This window comes from Tetrao urogallus, assembly GCF_951394365.1.
Source record: "Tetrao urogallus genome assembly, chromosome: 16".
NCBI classification, from domain to species: Eukaryota; Metazoa; Chordata; class Aves; order Galliformes; family Phasianidae; genus Tetrao; species Tetrao urogallus.
This window is the reverse complement of record NC_136829.1, coordinates 8,138,509-8,160,195: the sequence shown is the minus strand read 5'-3', so window position 1 is coordinate 8,160,195 and position 21,687 is coordinate 8,138,509. Positions and strand designations below refer to the sequence as shown.

Below are 21,687 nucleotides of genomic sequence, written 5' to 3'. Positions count from 1 at the left end.
TTTTGGAGAGATGCGTTAGTTTTTGACAATCTCTCTGTTAAAACAAAATAGATACAACCCAGAGCAAAGCATTTGAGTCACTGCAGACCATTTCACATTGACCTTTTCAGAACCGAATACTTCACTAAAGTAAGACATCCCCACCCCACCATAAGGTACTTTTTGTGTTGGCTGTATTAAAACTGAGCTTCTGCAGCGACCAAAGTAATTTTTCTTCACATTTTTGTTTTGTGACTAAATTCTTTTTTTTTTTTTTTTTTTTTTTTTCCACTCTAAAAGTTAAACACTCCCATACTAAATCACTCTGAAACCAAACTGTTGTAAAGCATCACTCCTCTTCTCTGGGACACCCCTGGGATGCTGAGGACTGGGTGTATTGCTGCAGCACGGGGCTCCTGGCAGGCAGTAATTGGGGTTGAACAGAGGGAAAAACCCACCCCAAACCTGTGCAGAGCCATGGGCTTTGAAAGGGCAGCAGGAACCCAGGCTGTGTGAGCTGTCTCGCTTTATCAGTGCTTGAAAGGCAGCTTGGGTAGCTCCGGGAGAACTTTGCTGATTAAGGCTGCCAGAGGGACCAGGGGGATTTCAGCTCTAGCTTGCAGCTGCATTTTTAAAACTTGGCTGTGTTCTTCATATATAGGCAAAGTTCAAAGAGGCAGAACATTATTCAATATGAGTAAAACATGGCCTTTTAAGATACACTTTCAAACAGTGGCTCGTTAAATCAAAACAACTTGTGGGGGAAAGAGAGAAAGGAAGAAAGATGGTCATGTGAAAAAGAGAATCCTTTAGCGTTGCTATTCCTGCTTTGCATTTCTGGAAGAGCCCACATTTACACATTTAAGCTGTCCAGCTGCATGACCTTAGGCAAGATAAACCAGAAATACATTAACATGTTTCAGAGAGTATCAAAAAAGGAAAAAGAAATGCAATGCAGTTTAAGAGCCAGCACACACTGAAGGATTTACATAGGGCAGGCTGCAACGCATGCTTTCACACTACGGAGAATTTTTTATTGAGAGCACTGTGCTCTGGTGTCAGACACTACTTCAATTAAGTTATTATAATCTTAACCAGCACCAACAACCTATTATAATTAATAATCCTTGATGATTTCTTTTCTATTCCTGTCAAGGGTTGCTTCAAGGTGACTCGCATGCTGCAGAGCTCCTGGGAGCTCGGGAGGCTGAGAGCTGAGCAGTGCTGGGTCACAAGCCCTGCTGCTGCCCCAGAACTCCACACTGCTGCCAGCACTCCAGCTCTCGGACAGTCCCTTGTGAAGGCTGTTTGTCTCGTAGTCTAAAACAAACCTGCTCCTTCTATGGGAAGCAAAGTGCCCAGCAGCACCACTCCACAGGCTGGAATGCACCATCCTTCCTGCATTCCCATTTTCTTGGTTCACACTACCTCCTTTTGCCTTGTTCAATGCAGAGAGAGCAGTCTTACGTCTTACACCTTACTTGGCCACCCTCCCAGCCCTGCAATAGCCAGGCATGCTTTGCAGCCATCCCACAGGCAGGATGCTCTCCTCCAGCTCTCTGCATCCCAGCTGCACAAGGGGACCAGGCTGCAGCATCCTCTGGAGGCACTGTTCTGCCCACAGGACCCTATGCCAGATGCTGTTGCTTCGTCTCGTGATGGCACCGCAGGGCCTCTCTTCCCCTTAAATGCGATGGGCTCTGTTGACCCTGCCAAGCAGCCTTGCGGGGGCTTTCCCTCCAGCTCAAGGTCACCGTGCCCTGCTCAGTCTGTGCTCAACAGCTTATCTGTGATGGTCCTGCTCTGGGAAATGTTCATGGGTAGAGTTCGAGCTCCGTATGTCCCATTTCCTTTTTTTAAAATCTGGGCAAAATTCCTACTGACTTCAAGCAGACATAGGCTGCTCACACTAGCTGCCCACAGAGTCAGCGTTTGTTTGGGATAGTAACATTACATTTACTTTTCTCATAAAAGGTGCTCAAATTTATTAAGAACATTACAGATACTACGGCAATCGAGGAAAGCTGCATTTTTAATCACAGGCCATTATAAATGGGCATATGGAGGATGTGAGAAATAACAGTCGCACAGGATGTCCAGGGAAGCATTTTCAGTCCTCAGGCACAGTTCAATACCAATAAATAGTGGAAAATGAATGCTGAACTCCTATATCATATAATAAGATTTTTTGGTTTGCTTGAAGCAGATCTCCATTTTATACATGGATATACTTACATATACATATATATAGAGGCATATGTAACTTACTGCTGAATCAATATTGAACAAGTTTTGCTGTTAGCTCTAAGAGTATCCAGTGTCTTTCATTTGTCAGCCATGGCCACAAATTCTGGCTCTCTGTTTTTCCTTTCCAAAGGCTGCTTTTGAACCTCCTTAGTTGTTATAATATTCTGAATCAACTTGAACTATAAAGAAGCTTCCAAATCTCTGCAAGATCTATGTTTAGCAAAATATATTGCTTAGACTTGTGTCTGCACAGAACAGGGATACATATATTTGAGGTAAATGAGGAGCATGCAGACTTCCACAGACAGTATCTAACCTCTCTGTCATTTTCTCAAAGACATAACATCATGTTTATTGCCAGGTACATGGAATGAAGACCTCGGATACCCGAATTCCCAGGTGGATTTATAAAAGCAAGGAACAGAAATTCAATACTAATATAAACCTTTAAAAGAATACCGATTAAATGGGAAAGGGGAGGAAAAAACAAATACATCAAAGACAAATGTAATTGCTTTTGAATAAAAACAGATTGCTTTCTACCTACCTGCCTTAAAGGCAAACACTCCAGTCTGGGATACAGAACACCACAATCACTGCTGGAAGCAGAGGCACAACCATTTTGTAGGCAAAGGTATCCTATTCTGATTTAATAGCTCAAAGGCTTATCTGGATTTCAAACAAGAAGAGGATGCAATTTGCCGCTTCCTTCACACAAATGAGCACAGCTAGTTAAAACATCTGGGAACACTTTGAATATTGATTTGTCCTAGAGTAAGATGTAAGGATTTTGACTCACTACGGAAATATATTAATCTTCCAACCTTGATATGCTGCAAAGTGGCCTTCAAAGGAAAGGAAGAGAAGTCCTCCTGGAAGACAGCGTCAGAACGAGCTGCCAGGGGAGTGCTCGCTCACCTCGCAAGAGCAGGGTTTGCATCAGCACCTGTACCTCACCCCAAAGCACACTGATAAGGACGCTGCACCCCTCCGTTCCTCAGAAGTACTGTCACACATAGTTCCCAGAACGTGTCACCATCACAGCCTGTGCCTCACAGCATGGCAAGACGATCGATCACAGCCGCGATTCACCTTGTTAGAAGCAGCGGCCGCTGCAGAGTTCTCAGTGACACCTCCGGCAATGGAGGAGCCATGACGGATGTTTGCTGACACCAAACAGAGCCATGTGGTGCCTAACCCCCAGCTCAGCCTCTATTTACCTTGGAAAAAGCCTCAGTCTGATTTCAGGCGACTTACAAAAGTACCGGTGACAGTACCATACCAGTTACGTTCAGCAACAAGGTAAAGCAACCCTGGTTACCACATCAGAAACCGCACAGTTCTGCTGCACTTAACTGCTCGACAGCATCACGGAAAAGAGGCATTAATGATCCGTACAACTGCATTTTCCAAAGATAAAAGCATATTTGTATAAAAATCATTACTCGCACACTGTGTACAGCTTATACTTTTGCTAACTTTTCACTCATCATTTTTCAGAACATCTGCTTCTGATTTTTCCAAATTTTCCCCCATTCTCACAGAATTGCCAGAAGACTTGGCAATCTCAGAGGGACCCCATGAGCACGACTAGGTGAACTTTACAGATCCCTTCTAGCTCAAGCAATTGCGATTCTATGGTTCCCACCAACAGGGCTGCATCAAGTCCCACATGAGACAGCAGTTCCATGATACTGAGCTTGTAAACAACTAGATTAAACAGCAAGGAGTTGGGTATTTAACACTTCAGTCATAGGGTCAGGAAAGGTTGGATTTGCCTTCCATACTTGTATTTGGAATAATGGCACTGCATACCTGCAATGAGCATATGAGAAAGGCAATACAAAGCATTACTTCCCAAAGCTGATGCTTTTGCAAAATCCACATCTAAGAAGGGACTGCCAGGATCTAACTCTAACCCGAGTTTGCACTTTCTCCTGCACCAGGAGAAATAGACATCAGCTGAATTGTTCTCAACTCCATCAGTCTTCAACAAAAGAGCCAGCAAAAGAAAGGCTCTCCTCCATTCCCCATATTTCAAGAGGAGGCAAAGCCACCAAGGCAAGATTAATGTTTGAAAGCTTGTGATAACTTTAAGACTTTTTTTTAAACTGTACCTGGTTTAGAGCCTTCATCAACAGATCCATTATAGACTTGGTTTATAAACTCCGGTCTGTTGTCATTCATATCAATCACATAGATGTAAAGGTCAATAGGATTCTCCACCTTGTTTCCATTCATATCCACTGCATGAGCCCGGAGCTGGGAATAAGCAGAATGAAAGCATAATATCAGCAATAGGATTTGTTGCAGAATGAGAAACCACACTTTGCCTCATAGAGAAAGAATTGACTTTGCCTCATAAATACTTTCTCACAATTGAACTGAGTGGGAAAGTAATTCCAGGAGAAAGCAGCGATGTGGTTTCCATCTGAACTCTAGACATGCATGCTTTTTCAAAGCTTAACATAATATTGAAATAATATTTTAAAATATTGTCAGTGGAAACACTTAGACGCTGGTGCAGTGATGCCATGCCCTTCACTGCTAATAGACCACTCTGTTCTAATTTTTAAGATGTGCTGAACCTACTCTGACAATCTGAAGAGCAAATTTTGCTTATTTCCAAACTTAGTGAGGAAATGAGATTGACTTGAGAGGCTTCTTATGGGAACCTGCAGCCTTTCATACCCACAATAACAGGGATTAATAAGTGGAGAGATTCCAGAAGGGCATTAGTATTGTTTATTCTTTCTTTAATCATAGTCTCTAGGAGCAGCAACATCAACCGACCCCATTGCTCTATGTACCAAAAGACGTAAGAACAGTCCCTTTCCTTCAAATGCTAGGAGCCCCCGTGGCACTTAAGGATGAAATATTTTTGCAGGCTTAACTAAAATATCAGTGGTGAAGCATTACAATAACCGGAGCCACAGTGTTAAGTCCTCAGCTAAAGTGGAACTGCAGCTTTATCTTATTAGCAATAACCATCAGTAATAATGCTGGAAAACAAGAGCATCTGTTTTCTGAACAAAAGGGACAGCTACAGCATGTCAAAATGAGTAATTAATAAAACAAAGCAATCAACATTAGACTGGAACAATCAGTAACCAGGTGAAGAAAATGGATAGCTTGCTCATTCAAGGGAACAGATGGCTACTCTAAATGGTGCACACGCTGAATGTCGCCGTCAGCCTCCAGAAAAAGGAGACAAGCAGAGAAAGAGCTCTGCAGCCCATAGGTGGGCACTGGAGGTACCGCAGCACGGTGGTGCAGTCCTTGCCACCCCCAGTCCTTGCCACCCCTCCTTGCTTGAATACTTGTGGACAGGGGGCCCTAAAACCCACCTCTGGTGAGCACACTGTGTGCTTCTTCCCCAACACCTCGTGATGGGCAAGCAGTGGGGCCTGTGCTCCCCACTTCAGGCATTGGGTGCTGCAGCATGGGAGCTCCCATGCACAGAGGTCTCCACCTCCTCTGAAGCGTGACAAATACATACACTAATTGTATTAGCGCTGGCTGCAGCTCTCGCTCTCCCTGTGCTCGTTATTGGCACCACTTTCTCCTTCATGTGTGGCGTTCAGAAGTCCAGAGCTTAACAAAAGAAACTGCACGCTGCTATGATAGACTGGATTAACATTTAATCAAGCAAAGAGAACAAACTGCCATGTGAAATAGGCTGAACGAAAAACATTCTTTAAAGGAAGTTAAGAAGCACTTTTTCTTTAGTGACTGAAGAAGTCTGACTTTGCTTTCAATGCAGGATATACCATTTGTATTTCTCGATTTGTAAAGGTCTTAATATCTGCATTCCTTGCCTGAATATAAACTGCTTTGACTCCCACCTGTTGAGCTATCCTTCATCGTGTCAGATGTAGCAATTCAATAACTTTACAAGTCAAAGGTCAGATTGCCTTTGAAAAAAAGTAATTCGGAGCTAAAATTAAAGTTATTATCTTCAAACTGAGGCAGCACTGGGCCGCTTCTTGCTGTATTTCCAGGAGCGGAAATGGCTCCATTCAGAGATAAAGCAGAGAGCAAGACTGATATCTTCCCCCTCAGATCTGACTTCCCCCTGCAAATTTTTAATTACATTTGAGAGCTTTTGTTTGAAATCTCCAGGAGTTAGGAATTTTTCAGCAATGCGTGTCTCTCTGCTTGTTGCACTCACTGAGCACACATATCTATGACTGGAGTGCTGCTACCTGCGCTCAGTGGAAAGAAGACTCAGTGAGACAGGGGATCCTCACCTGCCTGCAGTGAGCCAGCACAGTGCCAGGATGGGGCTGAGCTATGGGAGGAGGGCAGTGCCTGGGTACATGGGCATTCTCCTGCATTTCCACGAGTTTTCTCTCTGCACAGCCTTTTAACAGTTCTTTGTGGTCAAATATCTGTAATCTTTCACAAAACACTGCTCCTCTTCTGTGGTCTGTGTCTACTGCAGCAGAGGGACAAGAGATGCTTGAGACAGAGCGTTGTATCTAAGCTCAGCTCAATGGGAGCTCTTCCTCATTAGAGATTGTTCCTCATTAGAGACCACTCCCAGAAGAAGAAGGTAAAGGAAATGGACTCAACGGGGCAGTCTGTCCACTGGCAAACTCACTGTACCTCCAAGGGAGATCAGATACTGCCTTCCTTAAGTCCTCCTCTCCCCATCCCTCTAACCCTACTCCTTGTGCTCATCCCACACCCTCAAGCCACAGAACCATGCTTTGTTCTGGAGTCATTCTTCAGATGAGAAAACAGGGCTCATTTGTGCAAGGCACAGTGTGAGTGTACCACAGCTCTCAGCAGATCAGGTGTGCCCAGTGGGTGCTTTGGGAGAAGAAGGATGGATCGAGCAGATGCACGTGAATGCTCCTTCATTGTGAATGGCAGTGGGTGAGGCACAGAAGATGATGACTGCCCTCAGTCAGGCACAGACATCACCTAGAGCTGGAAAAACCAGTACTGGAAAGGGCAGGGACTTCCACCATGCACCAACCAAAGAATGGGCTCCATATTCCTTAACAAATACTGTTTGAAAGTCTGACAATTGTTGCTATCAAATTCTGCAGCAGCCACCACAGGTCTCTGCGGTTTTTCCACTGACAGTCTGCCGTGTAAACATGGCTGTTGGCATACAAATGATTCAGTATCATGATTATTGATTACACTGGAGGCTGGTGGTATCTGAAGGTAGTTAGTCAAAGTCAACACAGTGAATTGTGTTAAATATGAGTATTACTTATGCACTAATACTGCTAATACAAATATACATTATCAATCAGTGACAGAGACTCTAAGCAATGAGCATACAATGTCATGACTAATTTGTATGCTCTTAATTGTGATTAAAAGTGCAAATTAGGGTGTTGTGACACAAATGGCTGGCATTACTCACTAGAACTGAGTTAAAAATATTGGAATTAGCTCCTGCATCCCTGAATTTTGACTCATCTCTTTTGTCTCCTTGCACCGCAAATAACTCCTTCTCAGACTGCAACTAACCTGTCCTGCTCCAGCCATCCCAGACATGATGTCATGGGTCTCATTCTGAAGGCACACACTGGTGTCTGGGACTGGCTGAGGACTTGCTTCTGAGTTCCTCCACAATGCACATTACTTGCATACCAGAAGCAGTGATGACTTACTGACGTGACAATGTCGTTGATGGCTTTTACACACAAAATGCAAAATGCGTTGGAAAACAAAATGCTGATTTACTATCCCTAGGACTGGCCAACTGCAGCTTGATATGAAACTGCTGTCTGGATCAGGAAAGCCATTTGGAGTCACTAGTTCTGTCACCAGTGAAAAAAGGGCTGTGGGAATGCAGTTACGTAAGGTGGCTGCATGCAGAGTCTTAGTGGGCAGCAATAACCATGAAGGGCTGCCTGCAGGAGATGCAGAGACAACCAGAACCCAGCACAGATGGTAGCAGAAGGGGTTGGGCTGGGGCTCACACCGGAAGCATGCCGTGAAGCTGTGCTCCCTCACATGCAGCTCCAGCACACCTTCCTGACCATGTTTACAGCTGGCATTGCATCTGGGATGTCTGCAAGGTCCCTAGAGAGCTTGTGCATTGCTTTGTAGTGCAGAGGAGAAAACAGCTGAGGCCCACATAGGGCTGAACTCGTGGCCACTGGCACTGCAGCCCTGCTGTGGAGCCACCTGGCAGACACGGCGAGCCCCAGAGGTACAGCCATCCCTGCATGCATCACACGGAGCATGTCCTGAGAAGCTCATGAAAAATTATAGGGAAGTTCTGCTATAGAACTAATGAGAAAGCATCCATTTCACCTTAGGGAAAAGGTAGGTTCCATCAGATGAATGTCTTGCTAAGCGTAGGGAGAATTAAAACAGTATTTAAAAAATGGTCATCCCAAAGCAAAACAGATAATAAGAAAAAACGTGTTATGAATGTAGGGGTTAATGAAAAAGAACTCTTCAGCTGTAGGCTCACAAACACTTGCAATTTTTTTTTTTCTTTTTTTATAATTAGATTTTAGGTCACCTGGAAATGAATGCAGCAAGAACAACACTCAGCAGTAACAGAGGCACTGAGCAGACGTTCAGCTCGGGAGTGCAGAATGCTGGGCTCTCCTGGCTCTGGGCACTGCAGTCCCACTGCTGGCCTTGTGCAGCCTGGGGTCAGGCTCAGAGCATCCAACAGAGCTCAGGAAAACCCCATAGCAGGTGTCAAACCAACACAAAGACGGTCAGCCCTGAGTCCCTGCTTTCTGGCGCTCGGTATGAGTTCCAGGTCTGCTTTTGCCTTTCACTGAGTGGTGGCTGGGCTGTCTGAAATGGTGAACGTTCACTGTCTTCTCCAAAACTGGAACAGCCAAAGCTCGGAGCTGGATATTCATTCTGAAGGCTGGCCCTATATTTCCAGCTTCCATGATGGTCCATTCCTACTCTATGAACTCTGTACCAGTGTTCTGATCACCGCTTTGAAGATGATGTATTTATAAACGCTTTGTAAGGGATTATTAAATGAACAATTGATGATTCAATAAATCATCAATCAATTTCTACTGAGGCTAAGGGATCTAAACATTGTTTACAGCCGTGACTGAAATGATCTCTATCATCTTCCATTGTTCTGCTAAAAAGATTTTCTATCACTCACTATTCTTGTCTGTAAGCTTTCATAACATATTTATCAGCAATCCACTCTCCATAACCTGTATGTTCCTGTAACCTTCAGAGAGTGAATCTTTTACTCGTGCTTGGAGCTGCCAGATCAAGGTTTCTGTAAAGAACAGGAGGGCTGGAATTCCAGTGGTGTGCACCATTCACAGAGGTGACAATTCAATCTGCTGAGTTCCCTGAAACCCTCAGGTTAATTTTGTTATTAGGGCACTGCACAAGTTTTTACTGCAAGGAAATCTTTTTCAGCACATTTTTTGACTTAGAGTGTCCATTACTAGACATCATACAGACTCCATCTAAAGCATTTATGTGTGCATAGTTTTACCAACCACATCATTTTATAATAATCCGGCACCGCTGAAACAATATCAACAATGATGAGATGACACACACAGTATCATCTCAAATATTCCTTTTCCAAAATGATTTCCCTTCATATTTCCACAGGCACAACAAACAAAATAATTGTTCATGTTCACAGAGGATAAAATTACTTCCCTTCAGACTCCCCTTCACCCAGGAGAAATCTTTTTCCACCCAGCTGAAGAGGCAATCTATTTCTTTGTCCTCTCACCCCAGTCCCAAAGGTGTGTCAACATGGTTAACTGGACACCTGATAAAGCTGACAGAATGTGTGTCTCTGATGGAGCAGTTGGGGATGGTGTCAGTGCAAGTGACCCATATTTCATCACTGACATCACAGCATCCCTGGGAAGGGCTGTTATGATGCCCACAGATGTGGCTACTGCTGATATAAAGCAATCCATGAAACGACCTATTACAGCCTCTCTGGGAGACAACTAAAGCGTAGATGCAGAAAGCATTTGAAATTTTGCAGAGCCATCATGTGAGGTGCAACACTTTTTTAAAGCAATTTGCGGGGCCGTGTCCTCTGTGCAATTACACCATGTAATATACAGGCTGTGATTTATATCACAACATAACGACCAATTACACTCAAAGCATATTGCAGGTAGAGCATTTTAAGAACTAGGGTAGTGAAAGGCAGCACTTTTGAGAGTAATTAATCTTAATTAATTCCCTCGTATTTAATATTAGCCTATCTGCATATTTAAAAACCTATCTGACACACCCCCATCATACTGCCTGAACATCTCCTAGTAATTTAAAATGAAAAATGACGATGCCAATTATTGCATGTTTAGCTGCAGTAATGATTCCTAAATTAGCAGTTTCCCAAGACATGCTAATGTTGCGGATGGTTTCGCACGGTTTTGAGGGGTTCAGTCCGCAGATAAATCTGCATGGATTTAATAAGCAGTGTGCAGTTGCACCACTATAAAGAAATGGGTGGCTCTGTGCTGGAAAAGGACACTGGTTTAATGCTGCTTTGCACTGGCGTGGCTGATAGAGCCTGGAAACCTAGATAAACCCCCAACTGTCTTTTTTCCCCTTGGCGTATTGTGCTCACATGGTAGGAAGCTCTTTCCTCTCTGTCCATCGGGCGGGTCACATACATCCTCCCCGACACAGGGTCAATGCTGAAGACTTCCATTGGCGGCTGGTCGGCTCCCACTCCGGTGATGCTGTACCTGATATGGATCTCTTTGTCCTTATCGGAACGAATCTGGATGGAATAACAAAGGCAACCGTCAATAAGCTTTGGACAAAAGCCATATGGATGTTTAAACAACTTTAAAGATCTGAGCCTGGAATCTGCATAAATGTAAAACCGCTGTCAATTTTGACAAGGAACTCGAGCTGTATGCCGAAGATTTGGGAAAAAGCCAGGAAAAGTTTCTTCCACATATTTTGTTATTTTTTCTCCTCTTTTATTCATGATGATCCTCTAGGAATCATTGAAATTCTGACTTTTTGCCTTAGAAGTGGGAGAATATATATGCGTAAAAAATGCCGTTTACTTGCTATTGAAACCATAAGCTCCTGAAAGTGCCCAGATTGTTCAGTTACAGCCAACACCTCACAGCTATTCACCACTTTCAGAAATACTCCCTGCTGTCCCCTCCATCCTGTTCTCAGTCCATGTAACTGTGCACACAAATGTTCCCACGACATTCATAGAGCCAAACTCCTTGTTCCTGCCTTGTCCAGCCCTGCAGGATGGAGGAGGGAGGCTGGGAATGCCTGGTAGGACGTTATCATTTGCCCATTTGCCCATTTGTTGAGGAAAGGTGCGTCTGGCACATTGCTTTTGAAACTCCTTCCCTCCCATACCTTGAGAAACACATAACAAATCAAATACAGCATGAGGAATTACACATACCTTGGATATAGAGACAAGAAAATAAAAAAGCGAGGTTAATATGTTGTCCTAGCAACCCTGACTATCTCTTTAAGCTGAAATTTAATTTTCTGATCAAATGCTGAAAGAAGTTCTTGCAACACCATGACTATTCCTGAAACAAAGTGCAAGGTACAAATAAATTACCACCCCCCGCACCATTACAAACCATTCTGGCAGCATAAGGCAGTGCATCTTTTTCCTCAAACAGGTCTATGAATACAACAAAGTAGTGAGAAGGTAATGGAAATCTTGTGAGGGAGTGCATGTCAGCATCTCCGCTCTGGCAGCTACCTTGAGGGGGCTCAGCAGGGGGCAGGACGCCCCAGAGTGGGAAGCAGAGGTGCCTTCCCCAGCAGCAAGGGGTTGGGATGTACCATGGGTTGCTCTAGCACTCCTTCCACACATCACCCATCGCTATTTCCTCCTCTCCTGACACAGCGTGCTGGACTTTGGTGCAGAAGACACCAGATCGCCAACAAGCATCTCCAAGCATCTCCTTTGATGCCTTTGTCCCGATCGTCACCAAGTTTGTACACTTGTTTCTTCGCACTGCCTCCACTGAGCAGTCTGCTGCTGCCAACAGCTAATGATGTCAGTTATTGCTCGGCACCGTGAGGATTGATTCGTGCTGCACCCACACTGCTGGAGCTGAAGGTCAGGGAATACAGACAGTTTCATCTGTCTTTCTCTACAGGATTCACTGCTTCTTTAGGCTATTAGCACCAAGAAAAACTGATAGGGCTTGCACTGGTGTCATCACTTAGAACAGGTACTGGGGACACAGAGAAAGTGCCCTCGTGCCTCACACCACCGTTTATGCAGGTCTGTGTGTGCCCAGTGGGTATTTGTAATAGGGACCCAAGCAGTCAGGCAGGAATCCAATTTTCATTAGCAAATCCATGGGTGAAGAAGAGTATATTAAACCTAAGCTTTGCTTGCACAACTGTGGTTTTAATGACGGCAAATGGCCCCTCAGCTCAGTAACTGAAGTCTGCAGTGCCCATTTTTAGAAGCTCAGCTCTCACCCCATCAGGTAGGCAGGGCTGGAAATGGGATTTATGTGAATGTCTGTGCAAATGAATAACTCAAGTCAGGAGGTCAGGCTCAAGGTAAGTGAAAACGTAGGAAGCCACGTTTGTGGCTTTGAGTCAGTGTGGGGTTTCCATCTCTGAAATTAAGAAGAAAGAAAAGAAAAAGGTAACTCAGGCCACGTAGCTGTGTGCTCGTCACCATCAGTGTACCTGCATCAGGGCGTCTGCACGTTTGCTGCCTTTTTGCTCACTGAAACACAGAAGCCAGGAGGAGCTCCTCAGGCACAGACCCAACCCCAATTCAACTCAGCTACAGCCATGACTAGAGCACAAGCACCAAACACCAAACCAGCCTCCCTTCAAGAACTGAAATGGAAGCAATTTTAACCTGAATCACAGAAGAGGGGTGTCTGCCAGTTCTTCATGGACGTTTTTATGCTCTATTTCCTGTTGCATACAGTACCCCGATCCCACTGTGATAGAAGCATTAGAAATGCATAGAGAGAGACAGAAACATGGAAAAAGAGGCTGGATTTAAATATTTAGTGCTAAAGGCACTATATTTTATTTTCAGGAAACACAGATAAACAGAAGCTCTCTAAGAAAGCTATGTACAGTTTAATAAAGTGCATGCTATAGGATGTCCTTGCAGCACTTTATTAGCATTAATAGGGTCTAAGCTGTCTGTATGTAAATCACTGCAGATCTGTGAGATGAAATATATTGTAAGACCCACACAACTTACTCAATTATGCTATGACAAAATCCATGAGATGATTATACTGTATTGAGCAAAACAAAGACAGGGAAATACATTGCAAATATTCAGCAATGACTCATTATTCGTTGCTAATTGCCAACATATTACAATGGTTTGCCTTTTACCTGCACTTAGCTCCACTTCCATTAAGAGTACAAGGATGTGAAGTGTTCAGAGAATATGTACAAGCAGTGCTTGCCATAGAAAGTTGCAAAGACCACTGACAATGAAGCATAGCACATATTACTACCAGGGAGATATTCATCGCAAAAAGGCACACTCTTATATTGGAACATGTAATTTTAGTGCTTTTAATGAGATTAAAAAAAAAAAAAAAAAAAAAAAAGGAATTTTTTAACAGTAATCCTGTAACATTTTGACCAAAAGTTTCATTTGCATAATTCCCAGGGTGCAATTTAGTAAATCTTGTTGAGAAGTTAAGAACATTATCTGAATACAATGTAAGGTTTACTTCTTTTGTTGGAACCGTTACTGAAGCAGTTTATAATAATAATAATAATAATAATAATAATAATAATAATAATAATAATAATAAATCTCTATTCCCAAGGAACTCAGTAGGTCAGAAGAAAAAAAATTACTGGCTGGGGGAATTTACAAGCTCAGGAAAGAGTTGCTTTTTCATTCATTTATGCCTGGGAAGTGAGAAGATGGTAACATATCCATATTATAACACTCCGACTGCAGAACACACACATGAATTTTATTCATTTATGTTTCATTTTATAATGCAGTCAGTAGCTATGCGGGTTTCTGGGTTATAAAGCAGATGGCAGAAGGATGGTTTTCCTTCGCTGTAGTTACATGTTTTTTGCTCAGGGAACCCTCAGTGCTTCGAAGTCCAGCACCAGGCATGGCACAACGCTGCATCTCCTGATGGGAGCAGGATGAATGAAGATGCTTGGTGAATGTCATCAAGAAATTTGCTTGTAAAGCAGCTTTTACTCTCTAAAAGAGCCCTTTGGGATGGAGCTCAGATTAGATTGCTACACTGGTGAGGGAAAATACCCCAAACAGAAAGGCAGTTTATGGTGGATGATGCAATCTCCTGATCTTACTGCATCTCAGGAGCACAGGTGAGACTTTCCATGCAAGAACCTTGGGATGAAGAGAGCACACCTACGCTGATGGATACAGACAGACCACTTGTACCCACAGCCTCAGAGCTGGATGGCCAAGCATGGGCTATAGGGTCTGAACTCCTAGACTGATTTCCCAGCCAAAATTGAGCCCAGGGGCAGTGGTCAAAGCTTGCAACTCGGAAACAGAATGCCAGGACTCTGACAGAGCTCTCACTTCTACAGAGTAATCCCAGAAACAGGAGAAATCAGCATAATTTCACAGACGGGTATTTTCCACTAGAGGTTCAGATATAATAACTAATGTGTGTGAAAATGAACATTGTAGATCTTGAGATAAGACAGAGCTAAGCCTTTCAGAACTGGCTTTCTGCTTTGTAGCAATGTCACATTTAGATGGGCTTGAAAAGCCGCCAGCTTGTGACACAGGATTGCATCCCTCCTTTGCAGATAGAATCTTAAGGTTTGTGCATCTCTGCCAGGATTTAACGTGGAGCTCAACTGTTTTTACAAGTTTTACTGGCAAGCACAATTTCCACTGAGGAGCTCCTCAGAGGTACCAGATTTTATCCCTCTGTTTGGCTCCTGCTGATCTGTAGCCGCCCTGTGCTCCAGCACTTGCCACCCCTCACTGCAGGGTGCAGAATGCACAAACCTTCTGAGTGACAGGGAGAACTGCAAAGAATGAGGGGCACTGAGAGCTGCACGGTCAGCATGTTGGAGGGCTCCAGGGAGTCTGTAAATTGCTCGGGTTTTGGAGCATGACACTGACAAGAAAAGTGAGAGAGAAAAGTGGCACAGCAGAGGTTGCTTAGAGTAAGAATGGGGATATCAGGTTGGGTATTGGGAAAAATTTCTTTTCAGGGAGGTGGTGAGGTCGCCATCCCTGGAAATGTTCAGGAATCATGGAGATTGGCACGAGAGATGTGGGCAGTGGGCATGATGGGCTGGATGGGGCTTGGGGATCTTAGAGGTCTTTTCTAATGTCCATGATTCTATGCCTGGAGGGCTAAGAAAGTGGACATGTAGGGAAATGCTGAACAAGGGAGGATTCTGAGCCTACAGAGAGGGCAGCGCCAACAGCACTCCTGGATGCAACGAGCTACATTTAAAGGATAGGAACAATCTTGTGTTTATTCCTCTCTTCTGGACACCCACAACCTTTCTACAGTTCTCAAGCCACTGCCAGTGGCAGGTTGGGACCAAATTTAAGTAAAACAGCAAAAGCAAGAGCTTGCATGCAACTGCAGTGAAGAGGATGTATTGTAAGTACACAAAGCAACCTTAGATGGGCATCATTTTTCACAGCCTCCGGCAACAAGCAAACTAACCTACTTATATGCTCCCCACACCTAGAAATACACAACTGTCTTGGAGTTTTAAGACCTATGAGTTAACTGGGCAGCACATGATCACGTGTAGATTAGTAAAATCAAACCTGATGTTGGCATTTTTATTGTACCATAGCAAGAGCCAAGCTACAGTCTAAATACACTGCTCAAGTAAATCTGAAGATATATCACCCAGCCATTTCCATGTAAGAGCAGGGACCCAGGACATTGCTGCTTGCTTCTCCTCTCAGTTTATGGGAATTAACACTCGGCCTCCTGAATATTTACTTACCAAACAGTCAAGCCCCACACAGAAGTACGTTGGTGACCCAATGCCTTCTGGTGTATATACAGGCATTCAAATTACACAGTGCACTCACTAGGTCCCTTCTTAAATCACCAGTGGGTTTCACTGAGCTGTGCACGGTCTGGGATCTGCCTGTCACCCAGTGATGGTATATGTCTGCAGCTGGGAATGTGTCTAGAGAACTACAGCAGATTATACAATCTGTGGCATTTCCACCTCCAGAGCAGGCGAAAAAGTAAATTTCCTTTAAAGTTCTTCAAGTGGCTCTATAGAGATACTGTGTTAAGGATATCCTTTAAAAAGACTTCATTTCCCAAATCTCCCAGAAAATACTATGCAACATTTGCATTGACATAATCCGGGGAGACTCGGGCCTGATCTTTTTGTTTTATAAAATCCATTATAATTATTAATGACCACATAAAATAATGTAAATGATAAGCAATGAGTGCCTTTTATTATTAAGCTCTTAGCTATTTTCCCCATTAAGAAAACCAAATTAAAATAATTGAAAACTATAATCTGTCATGCATTCAAAATGCTCCATAGAAATTCAGACAGGCAAACATATTCAACGTCTTTAAATGAGCACACTTAAGAGTCAGTCTAAGCATTCCAGGATTGGCTCATTAATTTTAGTGGAAATATTTTAATTCAGCTACTCTTACTGCTTTTTGAAATCTCTGCTAAGGACTGACTTATTTATTTTTAACCGAATCTGCAATATGTTTAAGAGTCATTTGTATAAAAGTTCTTAACTCTTATTTCACAGTTGTTTCAAAAGTCAGATAGATCTTAGATAGACCCAAATAGACACATCTCTACCCCTGCTTTTTCCAAAGAAATTACTGCATATTGCTTACTGAACCACATTTGGTTTCAATGAATACATGCAAGAGTAAAATGGACAGGGAAAAATCAAGATAGATTTGGAGACCCAACCAGATCGAAGTAATAATTAACTCCTGTCTCCTTTTACCAGATCTGCCGATGATCCCAAGTCTCCTGCTAGAAAGATAAAAAAGACAACTAAAGTTTCTCTGAAATGTCTTCAGAGAAAACCATCTATTCTGCACCTTGCAAAGAGGATGGCATGGTAAGAGCAGTTACATGTTGGGCTAAAAAGAATACTTCCATTTACTGCAGCACTGGGCTCAATAGCAGCCTGCAAGTCTGTATCCACTGCCAGACAGAACTACTCTCAATTGAACTACATTTCCCCTGCTGGCACTATTTGCAAACAAGGTTAGGTAGCAAGAGAAGTCTATTGGCAAAGAAAGAAAGGATGGAAATGCCGGACACATTTACAACTGTGGGTTTCTCCCTTCCCTCAGCTGGAGCTGGTTCCATCTCACATGCAGCTTTCTAAAAACACTGTATCTGATCTAACATAGCCAAAGGAACAGCACAGCAAAACAACTGCAGAAGAAAATGCGTCCTCTTATCCTGAACACAGCATACATCAAATTTCCTGGAATAAGTCGTTTTCCATCTCCTTATGTCACAGAGACAGAACCAAGGACTACGTTTAGACTCAGTGCCCACTTTGTCCATGGTTGAAACACACTGGGATAAATGCTGTTCTACAGGAGCTTTGATCAGCAGTTAGCTACCATCATTATTGTTATCCAGGAGATTAAGTTTCTTCCTCTGCTTTTATAGAATATGAATCCAAAGCCAAACTACAAAATCCAAACTACAAACTACTTGTTATATTCTAATGGCTGGATGTCTTTCATGTCAGGCTCTATTTTCCTCCAGTGAAAACTTGCACAAAATGACTGATAATGTATTTATTTTGATGATAAAACAGACTAAGACTAGTATGTCAAATATATTAAAGCTTCCATAGAACTGAGAATTATAGAATGGCTTAGGTTGGAAGGGACCTTGAATATAATCCAGTTCCAACTCCCTGCCATGGGCAGAACTGCCACCCATCAGAACAAGCTGCCTGGCCTGGTATTCAGTGCCTCCAGGGATAAGGCACCCACAGCTCCTCTGGGCTTGTTCAGCCTTTCCCTTCAATTGCTGATGTATCTGATGACGCAGCCTGCATTAGAGAAAGAAATGAAGCTACAGAATGAGGGCTGCAGTCCCCCCACATAACCTCATGAGTGCTTGGCGATGTCAGGGCACCAATTGCTCGGCTGCAGAGAGCTTCCAGCAGGTTCTCTGGCTGGCAGGAGGCTGCTTCTATCCAAGGGCTGCTGGCCAGGGCAGCAGCTCCCTTCAGACTGACTAGGTCCATGTGGATGTATTCCTCCAGGGCTCTCCCTATGCCCATCATAGCCTTGATAATCTTTGCTCGCTCTCTCTCTCTCTCTCTTTCCCCTTTCAAGGTTTTTGAATTGTTTTTCTTCTGGATTTGGAGGAAGACCAAGCAGGTGGAGAACAGGAGAATATAAATTTGGCTCAATAAGGAGACTGGAATGCAGGAAAGAAGAATTTCTGCCCATGTTGCTAACCAGTAACTATGTGTGACCCCAAACAGGAGCATGGGATTAAAATGAATTTGTCTGACTCCCAGTCCAATTGAAAAACACCATTACTCTGCTTGGGATAAAATCAAAACAGCAATCCTTTTGCCTAGGAAGCCGTACTTCGCATGTGATCAGACGAGACACCACAAACAGAGAATATCTGATATGCAGCACTGCAATGGGGATCTGGATCTGAAGCATCAAAGCTTTGCTTTCACACACTGCAAGTGCAAAGAATTCATTCTAGTGTGAGTTGCCTGGATGCTGTGGGACTGAGATCTGCAGGATTTCTGTAACCCTGCAGATGGGCCAAGGCTTCTGAGCAGTGACTTGGGACTGGCAGTAGCTATAACAAGGCCAGCACTGCCAGCTCTCCATCTTTACCAGTGAAAACTCAGTAAATTGCAATTTGTTGCATGGTCTTCATGATTAAATAATTAAGCAATTTTCATTACTTGCTATTATGAAAGTCAAGAAGCTAATGTCCGTATCAGGAGCTAGCCAATGCTAATGGATCATCCATATCTAATGATAACTGACAGGGCAGGGTAATTTCCAAAGCAACAAGTGCTTTCCTTCGGGCTCTTTGCAGCCAGCTCTGTTTTTAAGCACTTCTCTGTAGCAATGCTTCAGTGCAGCGAGGTGAGCGAGAGGGAAGAGGAGATTGCTACAGATTAGCAGAATGCCGCCACATGACCGAGGGCTTATCACTGCCAGAATAGTGATAGCAGGAGCAACAAAACCTGTTTTTACTAGTCCTTCTCTTATCTCACCTACAAGAGAGCAGATTCTTCAGTGTTGTGACTGAAGGCGTCCCAGCGGAGCTGTACGCACCACTATCTGGCAATTTCTGGCCCCAAAGCACTGAAGCCAGTTCATACTGTACGAGATGCAAGTGGCTGATAGCAAATATCTGGGATTGGAAGCAGATGTTACAAGCCCTCCTCTGCTGTCGAGGATGCTCCATGACAAAGGTCAAAGCAAATACCTCTGGGAATTCTGCTTATCCCTATAATGGAAGATTGGTGTCACAAAAGAGAAGATTGTCCTATGGAACTGATTCATGAAGAGCACAGTTACCCTAACACGCACAGTACCATCCTGTGGCTGACGCTGCTGTTGCCTGCCATGTCTGTCCCTAAATGGTCAAGGGAAACAAATCACAGCAGCAGGACTTTGTTCCAATTTCTTTTTAAATGATGTCTACCCCTATGCCTTATACAGCATCGCCACAAAGGCAACCTAGCAGAGAGAATCCAGCACCCTTCAGGGTAAAGCTGGGCAGTAGGCAGAGTGCTCAGCTCAGAAGACAAACAAGAGTAGCAAATACTGACCTTCCCGGGAGTAACCTGATCACTGAACTAATGATTGAAGCCCTCAGCTAGTATAAATCAGTGCAGACTCACTGGCTTCAAGCAGAAGCATGCTAATTTATTTCAGCTGTGAACCTGGTCCATGACATTTAAAAATTAAGCTGCGCAGCAGAAGAACAAGGGAAAAATGGTCTTTGCACAATCTCACACAGCAATTTAACACAAGCAGCGTTCCTCTTGGTAGGGCACAGGAAAAAAGCATTGATTGGGGAACAAACACACTTGTGTCCTCATGAAAAGAGTTTTTCCCAGACTCAAGGGATATAATTGGTCTTAGTATGACCTTTGCTTCTGTAATGAGCGCTGGCTTTCCCCCTCTGATTAGTTTTTCTGACCTTATATAAGCATGCACTGAATTTACATTCTGCACAGCACCTACAGATATCACCGATCACGGAGAAGCAGTGCTGTGGCATGATTGTGAATGCTGCTCTCAGCATAAAATTAAGCTTTTAGACCTGTCTGCAAATAGCTAACAATAGGAAGCCACAATAAAACCCTCTAGTGTGTATATTTTGGTGAACAAAATCTGCTGAGGCTCATTTTGTGACACTACTTTGGGACGCTCGCAGAGCAGGATTTAAAGCTCTGCAGTTTTCAGAGTCTTTCTAATAAGTTTAATTATAGGAACAGCAAACCCATTGGTCTGTTCTGCGGGGCCGATTACTCCACACAGTGTATACAGAAGGTATTTCAGTGGTCAGTAAATGGACCCATCAAAGCTGAGGAGGCTGAAAATGAATTTCTTCCCATGTACTACTGCAGGTTTAATCTGTCATTTATTCTGCACTGAATGAAGCCAGTGTGAGGTGATCCTGGTCCTAAAACTCTTTCTCTCATATGTTAGTGATGCTTGGATGAAATGCCAAGTTTTCCAGACCCTCTTCCTCATTGCCAACTTCTGTCCAAAGGTGGATGTACATTGCATCCCAGCATGGGCATCCTTAGGCTCAAACAGCCATTTCCACAAATCTGCTTCATTCGATAGGGATGGGAGCTTGCCATCAAGAAAATTTCAGGCCGAGCTGAACTCTGCACACTCGGAATGTTTTCACAGCGCTGAATTTTTGGCAAACATTCCTCTTTCATTAAATGCACTTCCGTGAGGGTGAGAGCTGAGCCCCCTGCTTACTTTGACTTGAATTCATGTTAGCCTTCTCCATGTAATTTATTGACGCGCTCCCTGTCCATGTGCTTTTAATGCACAGGGCAGACAGAGCTGCTCGAGGACACGGCGCCGCGCGGAGCTTTTATGAGAAGCCCTGCCGCCAGCTCTGAATGGCACGGAGCCTTCCTCCATCTTCTTGCCTTCTACGGCACACTCTGAGTTTCTGAAATTAACCCCCAAAGCCAGCAACAGCGCTCACCAGTGCTTGGCAGTCTTTTTAACTGCAGATATTCCAGCAGACGTACTGAATTTGTGTAATTTTTTTTTCTTTTTCTTTTTTGCAGTGTTATTAATTGATAATTTAATTTCTGATCTGGCGAATTACATGCAATTCCTTCGCCATCAGTTAAATGACAAGTTTAGAGCAGAAAAGTTTAGGTAAGCAGATTGTCAGTGCTTATGGCTGTAAGACATAATTATGTACAGCCAACTGTGTAACGCGCTTGAAAAAATTATAAGCCTAGGCACAGAAATTAAAATTATTTCAAGATGAAGTTGTACAAAT

At 43.5% G+C, this 21,687-nt stretch overlaps 1 protein-coding gene across 1 annotated transcript in view; it reads right to left on the bottom strand.

Annotated features, from left to right (window-relative positions):
- Positions 1-21,687, bottom strand: part of CDH4 (cadherin 4) — a gene marked incomplete at both ends in the record, with an annotated part of 413,635 nt that overhangs the window by 77,099 nt on the left and 314,849 nt on the right. Inside the window, 2 exons of the mRNA XM_079543473.1 lie at positions 4,344-4,488; positions 10,796-10,951. Of these exons, the coding sequence (XP_079399599.1) occupies positions 4,344-4,488; positions 10,796-10,951 (301 nt within the window). The remainder of the gene's footprint in view (positions 1-4,343; positions 4,489-10,795; positions 10,952-21,687) is intronic.